This window comes from Nymphaea colorata, chromosome 9, assembly GCF_008831285.2.
Source record: "Nymphaea colorata isolate Beijing-Zhang1983 chromosome 9, ASM883128v2, whole genome shotgun sequence".
Classification (NCBI taxonomy): Eukaryota; Viridiplantae; Streptophyta; class Magnoliopsida; order Nymphaeales; family Nymphaeaceae; genus Nymphaea; species Nymphaea colorata.
The window spans coordinates 5727999-5754118 of NC_045146.1; the positions used below are offsets into that span (position 1 = coordinate 5727999).

Below are 26120 nucleotides of genomic sequence, written 5' to 3' on the forward strand. Positions count from 1 at the left end.
AAGCTTGTAACTGCGAGCGGACCTCATCGAGGCGGTTACTAGATAAATGGGTAGGGCTCTTGGTCACTCTTCAACACAAATAAATAGCATCAACGAAAATCAAACTAAAAACACATTATTGCAACATGACACGACAATACACCCCTCGGGGCCAAATAATATGACAACTTGCATATGTTAATAAAAGGAAATAAGATGGACGCCACCCCTTCTTGGTGATTCCTGGTCACCATCGTCAACGTTCACGTTATTCGTGGACCCATCGCTTGTGTTGGAAATGGCTCCGCCGGACCAACTTGTCTTAGGGTGGGGACGAATGATCCATGCGTTTCGTGTTCGTTGGCTATTGCATCTCAATAATTGTAACGGGTAAAATAATGCCTCACATAAATGGATCAAACAAGAAAAAGTATTTATTAAAAAATTGAAAAATGTTTTTCAAAAACGTACATAAAGATTTGACAATAATAAAGAAAAGTACCTAATTCTTGAAATTGTTTAAAAGCACCAAAATTTTAAACAATTGATATGAAATAAACTTTTGGCAATTAACCCTTAAGTAGTATTCTGATGGCAGAATTTAATTTAGAAGAAACCAGGTTATGTCAAAATCTTAGTAAAAGGCAGGTCACTAGTTCGATTCTCCTGAATGCTATGCTTTTATATTTATAATATATTACCTAAGTTGAAAAGTTCACCATTATTATCAATGACACTGATGCCGCGGTTCAAACAGGTAGGTGGGAGTCCTTTGGACCTTTCTTTTTCAGGTCATAGGTTGTTACATCATGCTCCCACAAAACAAAAACCTGGTTTGTATATTTGGTTATCTTGCCAACTTTTCATCTTTTCGTACTTGTTTTATAATCCACGACAAGAAATGAGTTTTTGCATATATTTTTTTAAATTTAATATTCACTGAACATTGAACGGCAGTTACGTTACAATTAATACAAGAAAAACAACTACAAAATCAACATCCAAAATGTGCATATTATGAATAATACAAAGCTGAACGGGTCAGAATTATTGTATACATCATATGACACTTTCATCAGTTCGGATCCAGTTTGAATCATGGATTTTCTCTCATATATCGTGTTCTTTGAATCACTTCCCATTTATGTGAAACCAACTAAGAAAAGGATCGCATAAGGTGAATCACGCCATGCTAGTCTTATTACATATTTTATTTATCTTTCTTATTACATAAAATATTTTTTTTGCTTGTAATCCACGGGCTGAACTGAGCCTTCCAAAATCTATAGCTGCACAACAGAAGGGGATAAGGAGAGAGCTGACGTAGCAAAAGGCTGGCTATAATAAGATGATTCTCTTCTGGTGGGAGAAGAGATGATCGTTGATATAAGATCAATGTGATCATCTTTATACATAGGTAGAGATTCAACAAAAATCATCAAGCAATCATGTCTCTGATAGCTTGGGATGTTGAAGAGAAACGGAACTGGGATCCTCCAAATGAGGGCAGCTAAGAGAAACAGCATAAAAGTCAGAAAAGAGCTTCAATTATTTTCATTTTCCAAGTACTAATAATTTCTCATGTACACTTGGTATCTATCTAAGATAAGGCAGGGGATACTCCGAATAGGCCAAAGCCCCTCCCCCTTTCCACTGGTCCCTCGGATCTATGATGGTTTGTTTCGAGGTCTAGGTAGGAAGAGGTACACGCAGGTGCAGAGGCAAGGTGGGGCAGGACCCTCGGCCCCCCTCGGATTAAAAAAAAAAACTTCAAAAATGTATACATACTCAAAAGTTTTAGTTTAACATATATAAGAAAATTAATAATTTTTGTTTCAGCCCTCGTTAAAATTTTGAAACTATAGAATTCAGCCCTGTGATGAAAATTTTCTACCACCAGGCCACCCCCAGGTTACACCTGTCCACTAGAGTGTCGTAAGTCAACCGTTTCGCAGTTTTGAGAATCACAACTATAGCAATAAAATAACTGGACTTTTACTGCTTCACTAACCCGACCAACTACATTCACCCCTTAGGGCTGCATCTCTCTGAGATTAAACAAAAAAAGAAACATTAGAACAAAATCGTTATAATATAGGTGATCATGATTATTAATTCCACCACCCCAAGCGAAAGCCAAAGCAACACACCCCCTCCCCCTCTTTTTTATTTTCCCCGTTCCCTGTTGATACGAAGAGGTGTGATCTCTACATGTTTCAACTTGCACATAAGGACCTCATGGTACACGAACATAAGCTCCCACTGGTCGAACTGGAGATGTGCCAAATAACATAGCCAACTTGTTTGAGCTATTCCCCTTGAACCTTTTTAATAGATACATTCCATAAACCATAAAATCATAAGTAGTTTTCTCCATGAACAAACCATTACCTGAAGAGATCAGAACAATTCATCAACAGCAATAGAGTTTTTGGTGACTGTCATATGGACCAAGTTCAATTTTCCTTTCACTGGGAACTCCATCCATGTTTATATATCTTCATAACCAGCTCTTTCGGGTGAGCAAGGGGTATGAAACCCACCGCTCGAAAAAGGCCCGAAAGCCCCCCCATTCCTCCTGCTTCCGGGGTCTTGAGCTGCGTCGGTGTCAGCGATAGCAACGGTGCACCCTTCAGCTTGGGTGCCGCGCCCTACCGTCTTAAGACACAAGAACATAGTGCCCACGGGAATCGAACTAGATACCTGCCTTAATACAGGCCCTTAGCTCGACCAGCTACGCTATGCCCCTTGAGGCCATAACCAGCTCTTTCTTACAGCAAAGTAACACGAGGTTTAACTGAAACTCATTTTTCCCAAACGATATTTTGGGTGAACCAGTCATAAGTTAAACAGTGGTTCAGAGACACTTTGGATGAACCAATCATAGTGTTTCAGAGGGAAAACGTTGAATGCCATTTGGGCGTGTTACTCAAACGGCCTCTATGCTGTTACTAGTTTTAGTCGCCGTGAACGAGTCAAAGCCACTGAAAAAACGTCAATGAAGGCAAATTTAGGTTGCTTAGACACCTTGTCCATATCGAATAATATTGTTACATGATTAATTACTTCTGAACTAAGTAGTCTTTTATTAATATCTAATATAATCACATGACTAGTTTTCATTCTTTATGCTATAGAGTTCAGAAAATATGTATTTTTCGGTTATTTTTACTTCAGAAATTCGTTTCTCAAAAATTTACTTTAAAACAATCATTTTTAATGAAATTCCAACGGCCCAATTCTTGGGCATGTTTGTGAAAATTTCTCTAAAAATAAGATGGGTTGACAACAGAACCATCTAATCAGGACCTAGATACAGATCCAGGAAAAGCACATGCCCATAAGGATTTGAAATCACCCTTATATGCAAGCCTTATTCTAACCCAACGATGGGTATTTTATCTCAAAATTTGCATCTGTAAACAATACATTGAATTTAGATTTTAGGATGGATGGACTGCATCAGTTTAATATACATCGTGTCTTATCTAGTACATGAAAAAATTTTGAGACCTCAGCCTCTGAGAAAGCATTCTGGAGGTTCTTGAAGAACGAGAGGGAAAATTGAAGGGAAAAAATACTAAGAAATGCCCTCTAATTCAAGAACAGAGGCACAAGATGCTACAGGACAAGACAAAATGAAACGGCTCGATACTTGCTACAGATGCTTTGCTCTCCAATCAACAGTTTCTTCTTCATCTTCTCCCTCACTTGAAGATTCTTCACTTGACTCTCCAGCCATAAATGCAGGACGCTTGCGCTGACTGTTGAACTTGGCAGCTCGACGTTCCTCCAAATTCTTTTTCAACATCTCCACTCTTTCCATGTAAGTCCTGTCGATAAGCAGTAAATGCAGGAAAAAGAAGAACTCTTCAGATAAATAGAGAGAGAGAGAGAGAGAGAGAGAGAGAGAGAGAGAGAGAGAGAGGGGGGGGGGGAGGAGGAGGAGAATCATGTCAAATTATTTTGTATTTGAAGATTACTTCTGCTCAAGATAGTCCGTTGCTTCTCTCCACTCTGCTGCATCAAACTGCCAAAATCAACTCCTGTTAGCACCTCAACCTGTGTATTTTAACCATACATGTGTGCTTGCACGTGTGTTAATTTGTGGTTACCTCTTCTTCCTCCAAACGATCATCAAATTCCTGCAGGTCCTCCTGAATCACCTTCTGAAATTCTTTGTATTCCTCCCTGCATTGACAATGACTCGTTCAAATTGCAGCAAAACAAGAAAAAAAAAAACTAACCTGTATGAGGACCATATCTGACACCGTCCCTGAACGTCCCCACCAATCTCTCCCATTGACAATAGCTACATACCCTTGCGCTGCTCATTTCTCCAGAAGGGAGAACAAAACGTGTGTGTGTGAGAGAGAGAGAGAGCAACTTTGCTAAACCAGATTTTTCTCTCCCGTATATGACCAAAAGCAATGATTTCTAAAGAACAGTGAGGACGGAGCCAAATTTTTTGCATATTAGAGAATTAAAAAATGATCCTGTGGACTAAATTCAATTTATTATCAACCAGTCATAACAAATTAATAGGTAATTGCCAGAATATTCCGTGCAATACTGCAAGGGTATCTTGTCAAACAATGTTAATCTTGATTAATTTTTATACTGCTAAGCATTGCAGGAGTTAATGGGGGTACCAGAACTCTCTTAAATTAGATAAAACCATCACTTGGACTTGTTTACCCAATAAACCTCTGAGGGCATGTACGAAGAAGTTCTGTCTAGAGTCTAGACATAATTAATCCTAACATTTACAAAAACATGTCTGTTTTTTCATCCCAATTCACTTTAAATGAGGGGACTATCTACACCATCAAAATAGAGATAAGGTCATCCAGGTCAAACTTGCCTTCCATGAGTTTCCCCTGTGACCATAGACACCCCAAAGGCATGTTTAATGGGTCTGACCATCGATGTAATGGTTGAAAATTTTCCCTCCCTAGTAAAATGGGGGAACTATTCTACACCAGTCAAAACAGAGACAAAAGTCATCAAGGTGAAACTTACCTTCCATAATTTCACCAGAGATCATAGGGCCCTATAAAGGACATGTTTGACAGGTCAGACAACCTTCAGAACAGTTGAAGAAAGTCCCTCTTGTATACACTCACTACAGAGCTTCACCTTCTCCTGTTTTTACATGAAAAAAGTGGAGAAAAAGTAGGACTTGTAAGGTCTGACCTCTTTCTGCAGAAGGCACCTGGATGACTTATCCCACCATCAAACATGCACCAAAGTTGAGGATCGACAGACACTTAAATTGTTTAAGATACAGTTAGGATCATGCCTAAGAGACAGAGGTGTCAAAAGTTTAGTAGTTAAATGCACATGTTCAGCTATCCTAGCATAGTTTCCGTATGTTTCCACCTCTCCAATTCCCAAGAAATAACATTAGCATTGATTCAAGCAGAGAGAAACATTTTAATGTACACCATAAGTTCCTTTCATTAGAAGCAATATAAGAAAAGTTACTTAACAAAATACTTACTTGATATCAACTTTAACAGGTTCAATACCACGAGCGCGTAGATCAGCATCTTTGTTATCAAAGAATCCTTCCGGAAGGGCTCCTTTAGCTTGCTTGGCTTCTGAACTACGAGCAGTCTTTGGTAGCATTCCAAGCTGCTGATCTGGCACACTTACTTTGCCCTCATTTGTGTCTAATCTGCCAAGAGTTGCCTTATCTCCCGCATCATCTTTGGATAATGATGCTTGAGTTGATTTATTTGAAAGCAAAGATGGCCTTTCCCCGTCTCCCTCAAGTAATTGGACGTCCACAGGCTTGACTGATGATTGTGAAGTAACAGTGCCACCCTTACTGCCTGCACCAGCAAGATATCCAAACATTAGGAAGCAGAACAAATAGCAAACTTTCAATTCATTGTATTTAGAATGCACAAAAAGCAGCCAAAGTACACTAACTAGACATGAGGACAGGAATAAAGAAAAAAATAAGCTGTTAACAAAACCAGCTACATAGCATTTTTTTTTCATTTCATCAAGCATAACATGAGATCATAAAGATTTTTATGCATCCAGAAACATGAGATCTTAGAAATGTTCAGAAATGAAAAGGGAGGCAAGTTTTAAAAATTAGTTTGAAAAAGGGTGGTTTTAAGTTTTTAACCTCATATTTTTCATAATAGACATGAATTGTGTGATACGGGGTGTAACACCCTGTATTACAGGTTGTGAAACACATGATACATGCGATATACCACCTGTTTGTGATACAGGTGGTGTATCGTATCATTAATTTAAAAAGCAACGGTAGCGTATCGTACTATACGGCCCATATCATACGATACGTACAACACTGCTTTTAATTGTTACATCTCTACAGGATTAATTGCCAACAGAGTTTTGAGCATGTTCTTGGACATTCTGTCTTAATCCTTCTAAATCATGGAGATTCTTTTACTTCACCACTCATGTTGGAAAGCTTTTTGATCCTTTCTTGGTGTTCATTGGGGTATGTGTCTATGTCTATATATATATATATATATGTGTGTGTGTGTGTGTGTGTGTGTGTGCCGGCTGTTGGATGACAAAACATTTAAAAACCACACCAAAAACACCATGCAATGGAAACATTAGCTACAATTCATAGTACAACGACAGTGTATGGTGTTCTTAGCAATGGCTTACATTGCATTTAACCATGCTTTTAAATATTTAGTGATCCAGGAAAATCTGGTGGTTGAAAGATTTCTCTTCTCCAATATATATATATATATATATATATATATATATATATATATAAACCTGGCTTTGATACCAATTTCTAACTGTGTGCTTCTCCATGGGTGTTCTCTCTTGTTTTTCAACCTTCTTCTGTTTTAATGTTGGTCCTACTGTATAATCCCATTGCCTAAACCTAAATTCTTGAGGTGTTACCTACTGACTGCATTTATGGGTAATTTTCTCTAACGGCAACTCTAGCCTAAGCGGTATTTTGCCCTTAGCACTTTCGTTTTTTTTAAGAGGTCCAGAATGAAGACGAGGTACAATAATGCAAATAGCAAGTAGCAAAAGGCCGACATGCATAGGCAAAGTAACAGAAACAATGAGAGAAAACATAAGAGAACTTACAGAGAAGTACTGAGCAACTCCATTATTTGAACTTTAAAAGTTGTATATCCTCCCTTATGAAGAGAGGTACTATTAACTACAAAGGCTTTTTCCATCCCAAGGACAAATTCACACAGGTGAGAGTTCCCCCTCGTAACAGAGCGGAAAACCAAGGATGACAACTCTATCTTCCTGATCTGAGGTCCCTCCCCATCAGCCCAGTTCCTCTACTTATGTATGCTGCATGAGATCTCTCGAGGCTGCTGGCGACTGGCATCTTTGTGGTTGACATCAGTCTTCTACTATCTTTTGCATTATTAGAAACAAACAACGGATTTTTGAAGCCGAGCAACTTCTTTATCCTTATTTGAGACCACAAAATTTGTCATTATCAATAATTGTCACTTTTACTTATCCGCAGCTTTTCCTCTTTTGCGGTAAAAAGTGAAGGGACAAGATGTCATTCAATTATTCTTTTGACAAGTCTGCCGAATACAACCAAGCAACTTTTCTTTCACCTAGTCAAGAGGGTCTTGTGGTCCATTGACAATGACCACTTTCCTTTTCGGGCTATGTTCTTTTAGACACGTCAATGCTTACATTGACATGTTGTCTCAAGAGGAATCGGATTCCCGTTTATATTGAGGACAAAAACTGGCACGTGAAAGGGTGAGTTGTCTGCATCCTCTTGTCGTAATCATCCTTTTGACGGTAAAGGTTTTGAGGCCATCTTTGGTTTCACCTGTCGTCAATTTTTTACTGCACATGTAGCAAGTTCCTGTCGGGTGCTTGATCAATTGACAATAGGTTTTGTTTGTTTCTTCTGAACTTAGGAGGTCTCTGCGATCAATACGATCGACAAACCATTGGAGTTGCGGTAAGGTTGTGGCATCTTTCTTTTTATGTGTAATAATCATTGCACACCTGCTGCTAGAGGAATGGTGCCACCATATTCCTCTTTTTGCTTGGGTTCTAGTAGTGTTGACCAAGACTTTTATGCCTAAACCTCACCTGTAATGAAGAAATTTCATTGTGTCCTCTATATAAGGATACGGCTTTGGTTTATGTTTGACGTCAAATGTTAGCTGGAAATCTGTTCCGACCTCTTGTATTGACTTCTGATTTTCTCGCGAAAGTTAGGTTTTCTGTGTCGTAAACCCCCTTGTTTTGGCCAGTGTTGTCCTTTTCTCCTCAAATGCCTGTAGGAGGTCCATTGCTTCATCGAGTCGACTGGTAAGCTCTGAATACTTATCCAGGCCTTCTACAACAGGTTTTGTCATTCATTCTACTGAAACCAACGAGCATATTAATGGCCTCAAGCATAATATGCTAAGACAATATCCCTAAAATTGAACCATCTCCTTGCAGAAGAATTTTTTCCTATTTCATGGAGTTGAGCTTAAAATTTCACAATGGCCAGTCAGTTCAAAATAGAAAATTGTTTTCTAAGAATGAATAATTCAAAGGATTTTAAATCATATGATATTGCTAATAATTCTATATCTATGGAGGAAATATTCCCTTTTAACATGAATTTTCATGAGGCATATTAGCATATTTCTTCTGTGGCTTTTGATTCTTCAGACAAAGTTGCAGGTTTGGAATGGAACGTAGGAAAATTTGTTGACGAAGAAGTCTCAACACCTATTCTCCACCATACACTATGAAGATAGGCATGGATAAGAGTTTATTACGTTCATCACTTATGAGCAGCAACATAAGACATCATTCGAAGATGATGATCAATCACTGAAGGACCTAGAAGATAAACAGTCAAGATGGTAGTCTATATCCTTCTAAAATATAGAAAGACTTAAAAATCTAAATTTAAGTCTAACCAGAAAATCTTATACAACATGTATAAGCCAAGACAATGTTAGTCATTTATGTCATTTTGATACAAACCATCAACATAAAATTCATGGCCAAAACAAGCAATTGAATACGATTACAGATCTCATCCTTGCATAAGGAAAACTCTTAGAAAAGAGCGAAAGATCCAATAAAATTATGCTAGTCTCCATAATCAAGTCTACGCATAAAAGAAATAAATTACTAAAAGAACTAAGTTCTAACCTAGATTATCAAAAGGCACAAAAAATGATTTAACAAAATCATTTAAAAACATCAAAAGATTAAAGTACCTTGAAGGCCTGAACCAATCTTGTAAAAAGCGTATTGTAAGCTGTATCTGTCTGGCTTTAAGATACATTGTATCGTAAAATATCATAACCTATTGTAACCGTATCGTATTTTTTTTTAATAATCAGAAAAAACAGAAAAAATTCTAAAAAATCATTAAAAAATCAGTAAAAATCAAGAATAATATGTTGTTCATAAAAAACATGTTTACATAATGATAGACTTGTTATTGCTATAAAGTTGTGGTTCATCATTCATAAACATCAAAATTCATAATAATATCAATCTAGAAAGCACAACAAGGATGCATCAAAATTCATAACAATATCAATAAAAAAACCCCTTTCCTCCCAACATTGAATCAGCCACCCACACACAAATCCACGGTTTAATCGAGATTTCACGGCGAAATCGATGATTTCCCTTCAAGGCGGTACAATGTCCAGGGTTAGAAATGAAAAAGGGGCGGGTTTTTAAAAAGGGAATGTGAAAAAGGAGGTTCGGGACTCCTTTTTTTGAAATCAGCCCCTATCGTGCGATACGGGGCATATCGCACCATATCGTACGATACAGTGCCTATATCGCATGATACGTGCGAGACAGGCACGATACACCACCCGTTTACGATACAAGTGGTTTATCGTATCGTCTTTTGTAAACGCCACGATATATATCGTACGACATGGCCCCGTATCGTACGATACGTACAACAGTGCCTTCAACAACAAAATAAAGTTCTCATGGAACACCAACAAATTTGAAGAAATAATTATATATATATATATATATATATATATATATATATATATATATATATATACACACATATCCTTCTTCTATCTTGAGCTTTGTCCAATCACGGCCACCCGATGCACTACATCAAACCGGTGTAATTAAACAACACATTATAGCATGCTGTGAGAGACCGGAGGATTTATCCGTCCAAACTAGGATAAATAAATCCACAAATCATATATATATATGTATATGTGTGTGTGTGTGTGTGTACAGGGAGGGAGAGAGAGAGAGAGAGAGAGAGAATTGGTAGGTGTCAAACTCTTAACTCTTAAGTGCTAGACCAGTAAAGAATGATCTCAGTTTTTAGTCTTTCAATATATATATATATATATAGGATTTGTGATTTCTTTACACGAGTCTAGACGGATAAATCATCTAGCCTCTCATAATACACTACAATGTGTTGTTTAATCACATCGATCTCATGCAATGCATCAAGTAGCCGTGATTGGACAAAACTCAAGATAGAAAAAGTGTATATATATAACCTATGAGATTCCACAAATGGCGGAAATTACGGATCTCATGAATGGAGATCAAACAGCCCCTCAACATTTCCTTTCCTGCCCGCTCTCTCTACCCCCTGCGCATTTTATCCCTCAATGTTTCCCTCCTTGCCCTCTCTCTACCCTCCCAGCTCTCCCTACTCCAGAATGCTTCCTGCCCAATAGATTCACTACAACCACATATACCTACAAAGATTGGTGTGCTTGTCACACAATCAATGCAAGTTCCCATGAAACATTTCCATTCCACTGTAAACATGATACAGATACAGGAACTAAAGGAGAGGGGCAGTTTATGTATTGCACATCTATTCTCTTACGAACGAACAATGCTTTTATGAACATGTCAAGGAGGTATCTACTTGGCTTCAATTTGTAGTTGGATTCAATCAATTGAAAAAGTATGTTTGAAACAAACACAATGGATTCAAACCATAGCCTCACGTCGAGCATTATATAATCCCCTTAACCTCAAAAAAAAAAAAAAGGGTCTATTCCAGTCTTCCAGATGCCCCTTCTCTATTTCAAAAAAAGGGGGCTATGCCAAAGCAGCCCCTCAGCAAGCCTGTTCATCCATGGGCTAGGAGCCCCCTCCTTAAAATGCATCAGCCACAGCCAACAGAAACCATTGTTATAGAGCGAGAGAGAGAGAGATGCATCTTATTGGTAGCCTTTGCAGTCGTGTGGAAGGAAGCTCTCACTATCATGTTGAAGGAATCCCTCACCAATAGTCACTCCCCATGAGGGACAACATGCCAATTTCACTGCTCACAGATAGGCGGTGCATGGAGAGTAAGACCAGGAAGGAGGAATGGGGGCCAAGGAGAGAAGGAGAGGGAGAAAAGAGAAGGTGGAGAGGAGAGAAAGCAGGAAGCCCTTGGCACCCCTTTCGATTTGTTTTTTTTTAATGTCTCATCAAAACCGTGGGACGAAAAACGATCAGACAAATGGTAACCCATTCATGAGATCCATGGAAACCATTCATACGTGCAATCTCACTCTCTCCCTCTCTCTCTCTCTCAAAACAAGGGATTGGACATGTGAATAGTTAACTCTTATGTACTACACCTGTAAGGAATCATCTCAATCTTTGATATTTTCCATATTAGTAGTTGAGAGAAAAAGAATGAGAAAAAGTTGTGAACTAATATTAGATGAGGAAAATGCTCCATCTTTTTTTTTCTCTTATTTTTCTCTTGACTGCTAAAGGTTGACATAGTTCCTTAAGAGTTTATCACCTAAGGCCTAGTACTTAGCAATTTCTCTCTCTCTTTCTCTCTCACTCTCCCCTCCCCAACCTCTTATATATATATATATATATATCACAATAAACTCATCACTTGAATTCTGGTTTGTTTTTGCATCTATTCCAAAACCATAAAAGGTAAGCATTGATATCTGATATATGCAATTATTTATATTATTTTATAGATCAACCTCTTTATTTATAATTTTAAATTTTTTATGATACAACTGTTGAATCAGGAGTAGCATTTCTAACTAAAAGCAACTGATGTCTGGCATGCATTACAAGCTAAAAGAGTTCTAGGATATCAACCTGTCAAAGCAATGAAGATTAAAGAGATGAAGACACTGCTAAGTGCTAACATCAAAAGGGAATGTGATTTCATTATTTTGTGTGCAGTTGACTAAGCATTTCAATCAACCTTTTTTCTTGAAGCCTTTTCCTAACTTTGACTACTATTATTTACTAATAACTCCTTTAAATTGCACATGTTATACATAATTTACATATGCAAAAGCAAGACTGCGAACCAATCAACATGTTTGTTTTTGCTTTGTGTTCCACCTGCAAGCCATTGAAAGATTTCTTACTAGTGAAGATTGATGATTGAATAATGATAAGTAGATATGTTATTATGTCAATACTCAACACTCCACAACATTAAATGACGATTGACTTAAGTATTCTAGAGGGGTGGGTGGTTTGAGCATATCAATCATCAATTATGAATTGATATTCATGAATAAACATCAAATGTATGGACCTCATTGATTTATTTAGATCAAATATTATCTAAAAACTAAGATATCTATCTTATGCTTATTAAATGTGCATAAAAATGTGTTTTTTTAATATTGTTCTTGTGAATGTGACATTTTGTCAAAATTGGTTTTGGATTAACATGTGGCTCATCTATGAGAATTCGCTACTACAGAAATTCAAATCCCTAGATACCCAGCTTCCATAGTGTCATTGATCTTATTCAGGTGGTCCACAATGAGAGAAGCAAAGATTTTATCGTCATATAGAAACATGAAATGAAATCCCATAGAAATGTGATAAGGAAAACACACCTATAGCTCTTTCAACATTTTCTATGTTCCCTTTCTTTCGGTCATACCACCTCAGCAACTATAATAATTAACAAGGTGCCTTTTTTTTTTGTGGGGTTCATTTTTCTTTTAGGTCACGTTTGATTGCCCCGGGCCTAAGATCCAGGTCTGATTTCAGATCCTTGATCTAAGAACCGAGGATCTTAAAATCTGTGGTTATAAAAAACCATGTTTGAGAGCATGTGGACCTCAGTCTCTCTCGCTCATTGTCTTCGACCACCATGGCTACTGTTGGAGTTGCCGGAGTTGCCCTCGGAAGTAGGTGAGCCTCTCAACCTCTCTCCCTCCCTCTCTCTCTTCCTCTTCCCCTGTTTTGGTTCCAAGTGGTAGAGGGTTTCACTAAGGTTTTTATTAATATATATAATCATATATATTTATAACGATTAATTATATTAATGTATTATTTTATCTTTAAAAATATATATTTTTATTTTAATCGGGCCAGGCCCAAGCTTAGGTTTCAGGTGTCAGGCCGGGCTTGGGCCACAGTCACGAGCTGTGGCCCTGCCCGAAACCGACTCCTTACGGGATCGGGCTGGGCCCGATGCCCAAGCCTAGGTTTCACAACCCTATGCCTTTCTTTTATCCTGTTTCAACCCTCTCTCGCAGAGAGTTGAAACCCTCTGCCTTCTCTTTCCTGGCCTTTCTATCTCTCTCTCTATCTCCCCTCCCTATAGGCAGCAAAGGGTTGAAACCCTCTGCCCTCTCTTTCCCTCTCTCCCTCCCTCCCTCCCTCTTCGTTTTGCTTGCAAGTGGCAAAGGGTTTTCACGAATGAAACCCTCTACTCTCTTTCTCTCTCTCTCGCTCTCTATGTTTTGATCTTGGCCCGACCAACCTCCTCACCATGGAGGCGAGAGACGGACTGCACCTCCCGCCAATCCTTCTCGAACCTCCCCCACCCCCCCTTTTCCAACCTGACATCCTCGGTTTTCAAGTCTCTAGCGGACCTGAAATCCAACGATTTCAGATTCCATGTTTGATGAAATGTAGATTTTCTCACAAAATCCAGTCTCAGTTCTGAGATCGAGGCTATCAAACGCACCCTTCAAGAGAATGGAGGGTTGGAGTGGAGAAGAGTGAAGATGCACTAGTAGACCTAGCACCAATGTTGTAAAACGTGTATCGTAAGCCGTATCGATCGGGCTTTAAGATACGCCAACACAAGGAGACACATCTTTGGAGGTTCCTGCCAAATGGTGTTTCATTCTACTAATCCCTCCTGAAAATGTATTCCCACAAAAGCTACATTTGAGTTTCAAGCGGTTATTCTCCTTCACCCTTTCGCACCATTGCCATGTAGGATCCATATCTTCAAAAAAAAAAACGAAATCCTATGGTAAACTTAATGAAAAACATTCAAAATCTTTCAATCTACGATTGTACGGTAAAAAATTATGAATATATGGTAAAAACATGAGATTTCATACCTTACGAAGAAGAAATGAAGAAAACCCCTTTCCTCCCAACGAAAATCAACCACCAACGCACACCCCTTAATCTTCGATTTCACGGTGAAAATCAACTTTTTGATGGTGAAAATGGACAATCGCCCTTCTTGACGGCAGTATCCGAGCGTGAGAAATGAAGAACGGAGGGTATTTTTAAAAAAGAAGTCGAATAAGTAGGTCTCGGGTGGGTTCCTGCACAATCAGCCCGTATCATACGATACGGGGTGTATCGCCTCGTATCGTACGATACGGGCCCTATATCACACGATACGTGCAATACAGGAACGATACACCCCCTATTTACGATACGGGGAGTGTATCGTACCATATTTTATTGTACGACACGAGTACGTATCGTACCTGAATCATATGATACATACAACACTGCCTAGCACCCAGGTTAGTTTTGGGCAATGTTGTTTTTCTTGGAAAAATCTCAGCAAAATGCGGTAAGCTTTGAAAAATGAAAGGGAAAAATCGTAAAAAATGCAATAAATTTATTTTTCACATTTTTCAATATAGATATCATATTTTTTCCCAATTTTTTCGTTTTTCTCATTTTTACATTAATATCATGATATTTCCAAAAATATCATGATAATTGTGACACTCATTTTGGGCCATTTGTTACAAAGACTGAGTTAAGTATTGAAATGATGCATCCAAACAAATCAGCAAGGCCTAATCTTTTAACTTTTAAGTTCACCCAAAAAACACCATGTTGTTTCAGAATTCAAAAAAATAAAATTTCTGCAAAGCAAAAATTTCAAAAATGCACCTGAAAAGCTGGCAATTATAAAATTACTCCTATGTTTTCTCTATGGTTAAAAAAATCATATATTTTAAAATTAGTATTAAACAAATACAAAATTAGCATTTTACCTTCTAAAAAGATGATTAGGCTTTTCTTGGAGAACATTCTCATGTTAATAAAAGTATATCACAATTATTTAAAAACTGATAGAAAAACAAAATTATGTGGGTATAGTTAATCATGTCTCATAATAAGTCAAATTAAGTTAGCAATAACATAGAGTTAATGGGAAAATAATTTTTGACTAATGGTGAAAATTTAGGTGTCCTCTTAACAATATGAAAAGTGAGTTTTTTCTATTACGACCAAACTTTTAGGTGCATATTGAATATTTTCGTTTTAAAATTACAAAAAAAAAAAAAGAAACAACCAGAACGTTAAATTTCTGAATATACAACCAATAAAAAAAATATAACAAGCGGTTCACATTTACAGATAATATTAGGAATTTAGGATGAAGCATCAGACAAGTACTTGTGAAAGAAACTTTTGCTGGCTACATATGCATATGGATCATGAAAACCCTGCAATAAAGTAACTTTAGGGCCATGACAGCGTGTTTAAGAAAGATTATTCCCAAGAATGCCAAGCATAATTGCAAAGAAAAGCATACCAGTGTTTGGACGCTTGGCCTCCTCCTTATCGAAGAAATCTGCAGGAAGTGAGGAAGATGGTCGGGCTTTTGAAACATGCTCATCAACAGGTGCATCGATCTTTAATTTGCTAGCAGCAGTAGAACCAGGAACACTAGCAGAAGCAGAACTAGGGGCACGAGTAGCACGAGCTTTTAGACTGTTAACGGCCTAAAACAAATATATTCCTCTTTATCAGTTACCAGCCACACATTCAACAAAATATACTGGAAAGTTGGAAACATTGTACGAAGCAAAAGTAACCAGGAAATCTTGAGCACAAATGAAGCAAAAGTAGCCAGGAAATCTTGAGCACAAAGACTACGAGGATAAAATTAAAACATTTTGCATTAATCATTTCTCTTGTCATTCAGTTGTCAAGTTAAACTGACAATATTCTTATTCGCACAAACATGGATATATCAAATTCATGCACCCACAGAAACATGCATGCACACAACAAGCAGGCAAATACACATACGACATCCATTATGGTGCACAGAAGATAGGATTTCTTTGCTTTTCTACTGATTAGTTGTTTAAGTAGGAATGCAAAGAACGGGTGCCTAATGCATAGTCTAATGACTAACTTAAACACATCACAGTTTCATTTTTGCTTTTTACCAACAACAAGGAGTTGGACAAGAACAAGGAATTTCTGTAGGCTATTGCTTTAAGTCGTGTCTCCAATATCTAGATGACCAATTTATTTGACAAGCAGTGATATTTCAGAAATTAAATGAATTTTTTGGTGCCAGCCCTTGAAGCATTCAAAGTTTTAGATGGTGTCTACTGAGGTTGGTTATTCTTTGTTTTTGCATGTACCCCAAACAACATTTCTTTTGCATTTACAACTTTGATCTTTGGCATGTTCTGTACATTAGCATCTTTTTTCTTTTCAGTTCCATTAATGTTAAGAGCTATGTCACATGGGTGCAAACATGGTACGGGTTTGGGTACAGCGGTATGAGTTTGGACACAACAATTTTGAAAATTGTGAGTACACGGGTACAACAAATTTTATATTCTCAAAAATGATAAAATGAAAAAAAAAACATTAATAGTGTTATAATCCACAAAAAATCTGAAAATTAAGGAAAAATGGGAAGAAAATATAGAATCTTAGTGGAAGGGAAAAACCAAAATTAGAGAAAAAATTAAGTTTGAAAATATAATTTTAAATGTTTTAAAATGCATACCCACGTACCGGTGTCGCCGTACCCACGTACCAACACAGGTACCTGGGCAAAAATGACGTACCTGTGTCAGAGCTTAAGAGACTCAGATGCTTATACTTTTAGAGATATTAACTTACTAATTTTAAGATTAAGAATTCATTTTTCACTTTAATCAACCATTCCTACAGAAAAGGGATACATGAGCCCAACAATTTGAAGCCAAGAAACTTTTTATCCAATACCGGACATAGAAGCTTACTTCTTGATGTTTACGAGATATTTGGTGTGCAGGCCAAGCAGATTCAGATTTCACAGGAACATTACAGACTTTGCATACCGGTTGATCTAGTTCATTATACCTGCAAAACCCAAAAATAAACAGAATGGAATTCCATTAACAAAATATTTCATCGGAATATGAGATCATAACCTTACATTAAAGGACTAAAAGGAACAGAACTTGGAGTGCCAGAAGAAATGCTAACTGCTTTTGGGATTTCATAGAAGAAGAGTGATCCAAAGGAGAAATGAGTTTCAAAAAAAAAATAATAATTCTACACAGGATAACCTCATTAAGTAGGAACCACATTTAGTCATTTACTAGATCAAGCAATAAGCCCATTGAAAAGCAATTTGTTTCTTGTTCAACTCTTACACAAGTAAAGTCCCAAACTCTTTCCTCAAACTCATCCGTACAGGGTATGGGATGCCAAGAGTCTGTCAATGTAGTTATATAGTCACCTTGGTCACCCTAATCTTTCAAGTCAGTTCTTTCCCTTCATCTCATTCTATACCTTCGTACCTTCACACATTCACACACCTAACTTTCTCTTTTTTTTTTGTCATTTATCGTTTTTAATTCTCTGGAACATAGATGAAATCCACGAGACCGATTAACTTCATTATTGTATGTAAGACCAAACTCTGCGAATTGTGTATGGCCCAAATTCAACCAAAATAGTGCATCCTATGCCATGTCGTATCCAGCATCAATAATATGGGCAAAATTTACATGCACCATTTTTGTTCTGATCTTTATAGGCATGTTCAGGGCCTCAGGCAATTTAGTGCATTTTCCTCTCTCCACTCATGGGCAGTAATTATTGTTTGGTGGAGATAATGTAAGCAGATTTTAGCCAGCTCTTCTTTGGAGAAATGCATCGTACCCCAGTGTGTTTGGAAGCATGACAATTCTTTTATTTCCATCTTTTATGCGCAAGAACTTGTACAGAATTACTATGGTCACCCTAATCTTTCTAACTTATTGCACATCCCTCAACACTAAAGTCAAAGCAATGCAACTTACAAAGGAAATGGGCTCAATGCCTTCCTTCGCTAGCAGCTATCACAAGATCAGGATTGTAGAAGAAGGTCTCAACACCCACTAGGACCCTATGAATGGCTAGTCATGTCATTTAGGTTGAAGCTTCCATTCAAAATTTCAGACCTAGGTGAAGCTTTTCAACCTTATGTCAGTTTTATTATCAATTGCATTGATGACTCCTTGATCGTCTCTCAATACATGCAGGAATACTTACAAGTTACAGCACTTGAAAATTCTGTGAAACCATGCGAATAACGTGACATAGGATTTCATTTGCAGAAGAAAATTTTCTAATTTATAGAAAGAAACAACACTTTGAGGGATAAAGCTGAAACAAGAAAAAGTTAGAATGCAGCCGCGTGTTGTTTCCAAAATAGATAAATGCCCAGATCAGCTACATAATGAGTTGCAAGTCAGAAGCTTTTTAGATGTCCCAACTATGTCAGATAGTATACTCCCATACATTTTGGGAAAACAAAACAGAAAAAAGTCATTACTCAATAACATAGACCCCTAAGAATGAGATACTAATACAGGCAAGGCTGTGTAGACCTTCAAAGAGGGAACTCAATAGCTCCAAACACTTGAGCCTGCATTTGGAGGTTTACAAATGCATCATTGGATACATGAGCAAACATGCTAATTTAAAAAAGAAAGTTAAACTGACCCACAAAACTTCTTATACAAATTGACATTTCAAAAGTTGCGAGACAAGTTACGAGCCTGTAGAAGAACAAATTTTAGCAACAAAGGATGGACTGGAAACCCTTATCCAACTGAAGATTTTATCCTAGGGATGACTTATCAAAAAATTGTCAGTAGACTCAGTACTACTGAAAACAGAAAACTACAGATCATTCGAAATTGTGATGCTTTGTTTGTAGCAGTATCTGTTGTCTCAGTACAAATTCATGGTATAAAATAGTTCAGATTAAAATCATTCTATTTTTCATGCTTTAACAAGGAATTAAAGTGAGATATTCAGATGAGACAATCTCTCGGAAGAACATAGGGAAGCAGGAATAATTATGCTCTTAAGGGAAAATGAACAGTGCCAAATATCCAAGATTTATACCAGAACATGCAGATGCCATGCAAAGAGGCCAACAAGCTTTTTGATTTTCTTTATATGACATCATGAAGGATTAACGATATAACAAACAACGTTAGATGACTATTTTCTAAATACAAATTTTAATATGAAGGCTAAAGCAGAAGTTCAAGATGATATTCTCATTCACAGAAGGCAGCTAGTTGTAGATAATGGCTTTAGGAATCATTCAACATTTTAGCAGGACCATATTGAAAGGCATCGAGTACAAGAGTCCAAAGTTTCAGAGGATCAAGTCTCTAGATTGTCCAAGAGTTATTTTCTTCCAGGATGAAGACATAGTCGGCACATTTGACCAGCAGATGTGAAAGAATTTCTTCCTTGCTAGAACAACTTACCCAAAAAACGAAAAAGTTAAAAAAACAACGAAGTAATGTTGCTGCCAAAAGCAAACCAAACGGTTTTGCACAAGGCATCAGTATAATTTGGGGACTTTTCGAAGATGGATAAACAAGTCAAAATCTTCATTAACATCAAGTTGCAGTGTTATTTTTGGTGATAAAGAATGAATCTTCCATTAGCATTTACTTTTGTTGTTACTTCTGCTGTTGGCCAACAGGTGGACTCTCCCCTCTCAGACAACAAGCTGCGTGCAGCAAGACTAGCCCAATACATGTCAAGCTCTAGTTTGAACTAGCAGAGTCATCTTCCCGGCCCGACACTTCATGGAGTGCTACTAAATAATATTGTTGCATAATATGGATAAGAATCCCAGTCATCTCATGTTTCTGAGAACATTCTCAAGACGATATATTGTCTATTGACTCTATTCTAACTATCATAGCAAGTTTTCATTTATATTCATAAATTTGTCAAGACTCATGGGGATCATTAGCATTGTTGTTTTGAAAACTCTCACCTTAAATATCTCACACATTCAAAATTTTCACACTATCTTGGGGGATTCCTTCCTGAATAACTACCTTCATTAGACTCAAGGCATCCTTCAGTTGTAAACTATCAAAGGTTGATTTTTGTTATGAGAGTCTCCTCAATCCTCATGTATCCAAATTTGGATCAGTCAAGTTGCCACTAGAAATAATCTATATATGGGGCATTTTTGAAAAGCATCATGTTGCTACCATCGTCCTCCACTCTCCATGGTATTTTGATGCTCACTTGCAAGGCAGACGCATGTTGGAACAATGTGTAATCATAAATTTTTACGTCTTTCATGGTGATGATAGCCAAAAGAAGAAAAATGCAAGAGGAGACATGATGTGTCTGTCTATGTGCAAAGAGAAAGATAGAGGCCAAAACTACTGCAGCAAAAATCAAGCTGGGCAGACCAAGAAACAACAAATGTCAATTAATAGATTGGCATTATCTTAAATACCTCACAAGAGGAGAATCTATGCGCTTTTCTTGCCTCAGTACACTCAGTTTACTAGAATATGCCTTCTTTGCTCGAGCTTCCATTTTTCTCACCTAGGGCACAACATCCATGTAGCACACGTTAAATACACATGCACTTCACCCAAGTTCGGGAGAAGTTTAAATTTAACAGTTTTTTATTGCTTGGAACAGTTATGAATCAAAATATAATCTATGAAAGAACTGCAACTACGATTATAACTTGGAAGACAACATACACACTGGAACTTTACAAGTACCCATAACAGAAATGTACTCAATGCCACTTGTAAATGCTCAATTAACTTGCATGCTAAATGGATAAAATAATACTAATAAATTATGTTTCTAGATGCCAATATACATCTAAAAGAAAGAGAGAGTGCACATGGATACACCCATTGCTGAAATTGACACAGGCTAAAATGCTGTGGTTGTGCTAAAGAAAAAATGATAGAAAGTTTAATGCACAGCACCGAAACATAAACATTCAGAAATGCCTAAAAACAACTAGAGGAGTAATCCCATGATTTATAGGCTAAGCATAGAGGTTACGACCTTAAAAAACGGAAACCACAAATTCATTGGCCTGGACTAGGTGCTAGATTAAAAAAAAATATAGATTTATAAGGCTCTGAAAGCCTGGTTTTGCCACTGCTAGTTAGGTTACAGTCAAAATATGGTACCACTAGAATAAGGAGGGACAGAAAGACAAGATGAAGAAAGAAGTTTGAAGACAAGATTGCCTTAAAAAGAGTTACATCCATTGCAAAAATCAGTAAATAGATGATAAATATTTGAATCAACTGGAACTGGAATATGTTGTCAACGGCTTGCCCATGCCTGGCCACCTAGGCATGCTTTTCCTAGGTGACCTGCTACTTGTAAACAGCTAGAACATCAGTACATCACATAAGACCCCTAGGCTCACCAAGGCACTCAACATCCTAGGTTTTTTTTATTTGACAACCTTAAATTTTTGTTCCTTTTCTTTTCTTTTTTTTTCTTCTCTTCTTTTGAGACAGAATTTTTTTTCTTTTCTTCTGTTTTTGTGTTGCACTTCACTTTTTGTTGTTGCATGTGTAATATGAAAAGTACATGTATGTGTGTACAGTTACAATTACGATTCATATACTATTACATTTTGAATATTTGCATGTTATTTTAATATTTAGGGTCTTAAATCTGCTTTGCTGTATATATGTATAATGTTCTTCACAGTTTTTCTTGTTTATTAGAATGATAATAGAACACAATTATACAACAAAAAATGTTGATATGAAAACCATAATTATAATGAAGATTCATGTTCCCAACATTTTTTTTCTGAACTAGATTAGTGTTTTTTTGTTTCATTTTAAACTTTTTCGCTTTTTTCTTGTTTATTAGAATGATAATAGAACACAATTATACAACAAGAAATGTTGATATGAAAACCATGATTATAATGAAGATTCATGTTCCCAACATTTTTTTTCTGAACTAGATTAGTGTTTTTTTGTTTTATTTTAAACTTTTTCGTTTTAGATATTACTATTAGAGGTTTAGCAGTTGCATTCAGGAAATGCTTATAACATTTAAGAGCATTTATTTAGTTATTCTTTTCATTGTATTTAACTTGTAAACTTTAATTTTTCAGCTTTATTGAATTTGATATATCAAACTTTTTATTATGTTTATTATCATATTATGTGTTGGTAACTTGGTATGCAATTTAATTGGTTTATTGTCCTAAGTTGACAATAACAGGTTTTTGTTCAGAGATTCTTTAGTTTCAGTGTTAATTTTAACAATTCGTATTGCATTTATTGGTTTTCCTTTCTTGGGAGACCATTCAATGTGCCCAGTCCCACCTATGCCCTGGGCTTAGGTTACAACCAATGCTTTTGACAACATTGTCAATATGCGTGTGTGCATGTGTGACTATACATAACATTTAGTGTTGCAATTATTAGTTCCATATATTTTTTTTTTTTGCTTTTATTGCTTAAATGCTCTGGACAGCCTATTCAAGTGCACATTCTAGTTTGTAGTCCCCACTCATCGCCTAGGCTCAGACTGATGCTTTAACAACATAGACTTGGATCTACCAAGACGTTTCAACATTTACTTGAATATTAAAGAATTGATTACTAGACGATGCATCTAATTACAAAAATCATCTTAAGAGTACCTTACACCCACTATTTATCAAGTAAAAATCAATGGTTTTCATAGGAAAACAATTTCCTGCACAGAGGAAAGCTAAGTTAATCATGTTAGCTGTTCATCCGTTTTTATTTTCTTAAAAATTAATCACTAGGCACAGATAGGGCTCATGTCAACATCCAATGTCATCACAATGTCACAATTGTAAGAAGCATCAATAAAACAAGATGAGACAAATAAATGGTCTTCTGAAAGACTGAAACCACTGAGCAAAGATGTTAACAGTTAGTAATAACAAGATCAACAAAGGCAAGGATTGCAGGTGCATGCACACACTTACACGTATGCATGTGCGCATGTGTTCTTATCTACAGGAATTGACGCATAAGCAACAAATTAACAATATCAAAAGAACACGATTATTGAAAAGGGTTTCAACCTGCCTCATTCTGGGACTGCTTCTACCACACCCTTTATTTTTAACAATTTCCAAACAATTTTTACACTATCTACCTCACCGACATAACCTTTACATTCAAAACATTATGAATGTACAAAGAATGATACTTGTTAATCTGACTGGTTTACCACACTGTTCATTTTCATTTTTAATAATTTCCACTCGTTCTTTCCATGATTCACCTTGTAGGTGTGATATTACATTCAAAACATGATGAATCTATAAAAGAAGGATATTTGTGAAATGCATAAATAAGATCTTAACATCAAAAGTCTGAACTTTTTTAGCTTTTCAAAGCATGTCCAAATGACATAATTGCTATGTTGATTCATATGTTTTGAAGCAATGCAGATTACATCTGCATGATTATTGTTTAGGAAAAACCTTGGAGTCTAATATATATATATATATATATCTTAGTGAAACTTTTTCCATGTTGTACAGCAGTTGAAAGATTTATGGCAATGTTGCCAAATGTGATGAACCAGAAAGTCGAAGCAAAGCATCAGTATCATAACCAAAATCATGAAGTATATAATATCCATAGATAAATTTCCATCCCCATTAAATTTCAAAGAATAGAAAATTTTCCTGTGTTTGTACTTTTACTCTGTTTACCTATGCTGTAGCAAAGCCTTGATAGAGGACAATGATTCCATCCATTATATGCATTTCTATCATTTTTCTCTTACTCTTCATGCCAAACATCTTCAATTAATTCTAATGAGCACCACTGAGTTTTTGTCGTGCAAATATCTTCAGTTCATTTTAATAGGCACACCGAGTTTTTGTCATTCTTTATCCCATAATTTGACCAGATTTACTATTAAAGAATAATAAATCTCAGGTGTACTTAAAAGAAAATATTGATCAGTGTTTTTCAATTCTGACACTTAGCTTAGATGAAAACAAACAACAAAGAGTGACCTACCTCATTTAGGGAACAATACCGACTGGAATTCAGACATTCAACCGATGTCATGTTTCACTCTGAAACACTTTCTTTTATCTAATTTTGCAAAATTACAACCTTCACCAACATCTAAGAAGACAAACAGCTAACAAATCATAAAAATGAAGATTCAAGAATAGACCAGTCACCAGTGTCGTTTAGATATGTCATTTCAGCATACTGATCCTAGATTTCAATGACAGAGAAATATAACTAACCAATCGTAAATATATTGATTTCTAGATTTTACTTTGCGGTGCTGATCGCCCAGCTCCAATCTATGAGAAAGAAAAGGTTCAAACTTCAAATAGAAGTTCTTTCTCCGACAGCAAACCAACTGGAGCTCCAAGATGATTGCAAACTTCCTAAACTAAAATTCCCAATTACAACAAAAGCAAGAAAGGAACAGAAAATGGAAAGAAGGGCTACCCTTCTTCCGAAAAAAAGTATTGCCTGCCAAACAACCATTCAAAGAATCAAAAAGGGAAAACCATTCAAAGACCCAAACCTTGACAACAATGGTTACAAAATTAGTAAAAAATGAGAAACCAAAAAATCCCGCTGCGGCTAAGCTCGAAGTGCAGTGAGCGTATGCCTAAGAGAGAATGAGGGGCACCGGGGACAAATGTTTGCCGGTTATTGTAGAGCAGGGCACCGGAGAGAGACAGGCGTTCACCCGAGAGACAGATAGCAGTGCCCGAAAGAGAGAGATGTTCCTGGTGTTTGGTGGACATTGAAGGAAGAAGACTCAAAAGAGAGGGTTTAAAAAAGATGGCCTGCAATCGAGAAGGCCTTCTTCGCTTAACGAGGTAAACAGAAAAACGCAGCTCATTAAAACCAATAAAAGAACGTAGTTTTAACATGCTTTTTCAAAAAAAAAAAAAAAGGTGCTGAAAATTTCCCATGCTCATATTCGTCTTAAGCAAAGGGCAAGAAAAGGAGAGAGAGAGAGAGAGAGAGAGAAAGAGACTCTGATGAGAATTTACCAATTTGAAGGCACTCTCTGACAACCTCAACGGGTCTGGAGGTGTGCTTCCTCTTTCTCCAATATGAATCCACAAGTGATTATTTTGTCATCACTTTAACTAAAACAGAAATCCAATACGAACTCCTGCACAGCATGAACCACCGATTGAAAAGGCACGAAAAAGGAACAGCGTACAATATAGAGTTGGGAACTTAGAAGTTGAAACATGAGCAATCCTTAGCCTTCGATGACACATCCATAAATTCCTCAGCAAAAGGTAATAATAATGGAGAATGGGAACAAAGCCATTGCAAGGAAACTGAAGAACAACACCGTTCGGCAAAATTAGAGGGTTTCAACTTTCAAGCCTTCTCATTCGGCACAGGAACGAAAGAGCGACTTGGGTCGCTTACAGCTTTGTTTTTTGTTGTGCACTACGTTGTATTTGCATGGTCCAAAACTTTTTGACCATGGTTTTTGGCAACGTTAGCGAACTATTTCTCTCTCATTCGGCACGGGAGGAGAGACCCCAAAGCGCTCTCTCGCTTCTTGGCAACAAAAAATAGAGGGCTTTGAGCCCTCTCTACCGTACTCATGTTGCTGAATGGGGCTCAAAGCCTTGTCGCAAGAGAGAGAGAGAGAGAGAGAGAGAGAAGGGTTACCGAGTGTCGACTACGGGTGTGCTGCCAGCGTAAGAGAGGGATGAACACAGACGCGACCGATGTGACAGAGAGGGAAAGGGGAAGAGCAGCAATCGCGAGGGGAGAACGGAGAACCATAGCGCGCGACGAGGAGATGAGAAAAGACCCGTACGACCCGAAAAGTAAATATAGGCAGATGTAGACCGAAGTTTCCCGGCAGTC

General features: G+C 37.0%; 1 protein-coding gene across 1 annotated transcript; it reads right to left on the bottom strand.

Annotated features, from left to right (window-relative positions):
- Positions 1 to 3396: 3396 nt before the first annotated feature.
- On the bottom strand, positions 3397 to 26120 carry LOC116260769 (protein ABA AND ROS SENSITIVE 1). Its single transcript, XM_031639244.2, has 9 exons — positions 25920 to 26120; positions 25277 to 25401; positions 20714 to 20805; positions 17202 to 17301; positions 15746 to 15935; positions 5483 to 5816; positions 4095 to 4170; positions 3963 to 4009; positions 3397 to 3812 (listed from the first exon to the last, which is right to left on the bottom strand). Exons 3-9 carry the CDS (start codon positions 20794 to 20796, stop codon positions 3638 to 3640), a joined length of 1005 nt encoding a protein of 334 aa, XP_031495104.1. The 5' UTR covers positions 20797 to 20805; positions 25277 to 25401; positions 25920 to 26120; the 3' UTR covers positions 3397 to 3637.

What these genes read in the sequence shown, in the direction of transcription:
- LOC116260769 (XM_031639244.2), bottom strand. Translation starts at nt 20,796, where the DNA reads ATGGAAGCTCGAGCAAAGAAGGCATATTCTAGTAAACTGAGTGTACTG. An exon ending in GGCCAAGCGTCCAAACACTG is followed by an intron (nt 5,817 to 15,745) that starts GTATGCTTTTCT and finishes TTGCTGGTGCAG; the next exon opens with GCAGTAAGGGTGGCACTGTT. An exon ending in CCTGTTAAAGTTGATATCAA is followed by an intron (nt 4,171 to 5,482) that starts GTAAGTATTTTG and finishes TTGTCAATGCAG; the next exon opens with GGAGGAATACAAAGAATTTC.